General features: G+C 34.2%; 1 protein-coding gene across 1 annotated transcript in view; it reads left to right on the top strand.

The window, feature by feature from the left end:
* Window positions 1–2476, top strand: part of LOC133558738 (solute carrier family 22 member 7-like) — a 25466-nt gene extending 22990 nt beyond the window's left edge. Inside the window, exon 6 of the mRNA XM_061909890.1 lies at window positions 2383–2476. Within this exon, the coding sequence (XP_061765874.1) occupies window positions 2383–2476 (94 nt within the window). The remainder of the gene's footprint in view (window positions 1–2382) is intronic.
* Window positions 2477–2812: the final 336 nt, after the last annotated feature.

Genomic DNA, 2812 nt, shown 5'->3' with positions numbered 1-2812 from the left:
GTAGTACTACATGGTAGTACTACATGCTGTCTTCCATGTAGTACTACATGCTGTCTACCATGTAGTACTACATGCTGTCTTCCATGTAGTACTACCATGTAGTACTACATGGTAGTACTACATCCTGTCTTCCATGTAGTACTACATGCTGTCTACCATGTAGTACTACCATGTAGTACTACATGGTAGTACTACATGCTGTCTACCATGTAGTACTACAGGCTGTCTACCATGTAGTACTACCATGTAGTACTACATGCTGTCTACCATGTGGTACTACATGCTGTCTACCATGTAGTACTACCATGTAGTACTACATGCTGTCTACTATGTAGTAGTACCATGTAGTACTACATGGTAGTACTACATGCTGTCTACCATGTAGTACTACCATGTAGTACTACATGCTGTCTACCATGCGGTACTGCATGCTGTCTACCATGTAGTACTACCATGTAGTACTACATGCTGTCTACTATGTAGTAGTACCATGTAGTACTACCATGTAGTACTACATGCTGTCTACCATGTGGTACTACATGCTGTCTACCATGTAGTACTACCATGTAGTACTACATGCTGTCTACTATGTAGTAGTACCATGTAGTACTACCATGTAGTACTACATGCTGTCTACTATGTAGTAGTACCATGTAGTACTACCATGTAGTACTACATGCTGTCTACCATGTGGTACTACATGCTGTCTACCATGTAGTACTGCCATGTAGTACTACATGCTGTCTACCATGTGGTACTACATGCTGTCTACCATGTAGTACTACCATGTAGTACTACATGCTGTCTACCATGTAGTACTACCATGTAGTACTACATGCTGTCTACTATGTAGTAGTACCATGTAGTAATACCATGTAGTACTACATGCTGTCTACCATGTAGTACTACATGGTAGTACTACATGCTGTCTACTATGTAGTAGTACCATGTAGTACTACCATGTAGTACTACATGCTGTCTACCATGTAGTACTACCGACCCTGCACTGCCTGTTAGTGCCGGAACTCTTTTAACACTTTTTTCTACCAGGTGGCGGAAACGGAACTGCCCGTAACCGTGGCAACCAAAGCCATAGCAACAGTTAAACAACTAAAATATACACATTTCAGCTTCCCAACGACACATAGTAAATAGAAATATATAATAATTATAATAATAATAATCTCATAACAAAAATGATCTCCTAACTGTAGAAGTTAAAGGAACTATTACACAAACATGCAAACCTTCAGAACACTTTGACAACCAACTTTGACCCGGAAATGGCGAGAAAGACAAGAAAGTTCAAATATTATGTTTCCTTCTTCATCCAAACAGGAATATAACAAGATTCAGTCTTTATCCAGGTGACAGCAGACATTGTACAGTAAGTGATTGTTTTACTACAAAGATTACCTGGAGAAGAATACTTCATTTGAATACCAATAAAATACTAGTAATAAGTAGAAGTAGAACAGTGAATAGAGGAACCAGAGGATGTGTGAAAAGGAGTCAAGACAAGCAGATCTTGGTCAGAAAGGGATGCCTTTTTTTTACCTTTTTTCCCACAATTTACCTGACACAGAAAACGTGACAAATTTGGGGTGCACTTGCCACTGGAGCCAGTAGAGTGTGGAATATTTTAAAGTATGTACTACATTATGAATTCAACTGTTAGATAAAAGTACTACATTATGAATTATTTGTTATATTGAAGTACTACATTATGAAATAAACTGTTAGATAGAAGTACTTTCTGAATGAATGTGTTAAATAGAAGTACTACCTTAAGAAATAAACTTTAAAAGTACTACAATATGAAAAACAGTTTGATAGAAGTACTACATTATGAATGAAACTGTTAGAAGTGCTATATAATGACATAAACTGTTAGAAACACTAGATTATGAAATAAAGTGTTAGAAGTACTATATTATGAAATAAATTGTTAGATAGAATATATATATATATATATATATATATATATATATATATATATATATATATATATATATATATATATATATATATATATATATATATATATATATATATATATATATATATATATATATATATGAACTTTGCAAGTCTATCCACCTGAGCCACCATTGGCTGAGATTCCTCTTAGTCACGCCCACTGACTTTGATGGCTGACTTTGACGGATCAAATAAATTAATTCAATAATAAATAATGAAATCATCAAATAATTGATTATATATATATATATATATATATACAATGATGTGTACATATATGTGTATATATGTATATTTCATGTTTTTGAATAGAGCAAGTTGACAGTTGTTATTCCCAGAAGGCGACAAAGTCTCACGTCAAACGATGTCGCGTCCTCATGGTCTCACGTGGTCCTCGTCAAGAACCTTTCAAGGTGAGACTGACGATCACATGACCCACCTGTGCAGCGTCTGTAGTGACGGCGTGGAGGACGCCGACAACTGTTGTCACTCATAAACGTGGAGTTATTCCCGTCTTCAGCTGTCGGATGATTGTTGCCATGACGTCCTGCTGGAGACTTTGTCATTGACGTGGAAAGATCACCTCACTCCATTGAGACATTCAGTATATACGATATATATATATATATATATATATATATATGTATATATATATATATATATTTTATATATATATGTATATTTATATATATATATACACAAATAAATATATATACATATATATATATATATATATGTGTGTGTATATATATATATATACACACACACACACATATATATTCACTTACATATTCACAAATATATACACATACATTCACACACATATATATAT

Source organism: Nerophis ophidion, linkage group LG09, assembly GCF_033978795.1.
Source record: "Nerophis ophidion isolate RoL-2023_Sa linkage group LG09, RoL_Noph_v1.0, whole genome shotgun sequence".
NCBI classification, from domain to species: domain Eukaryota; kingdom Metazoa; phylum Chordata; class Actinopteri; order Syngnathiformes; family Syngnathidae; genus Nerophis; species Nerophis ophidion.
This window is presented reverse-complemented; position numbering and strand designations above follow the sequence as displayed.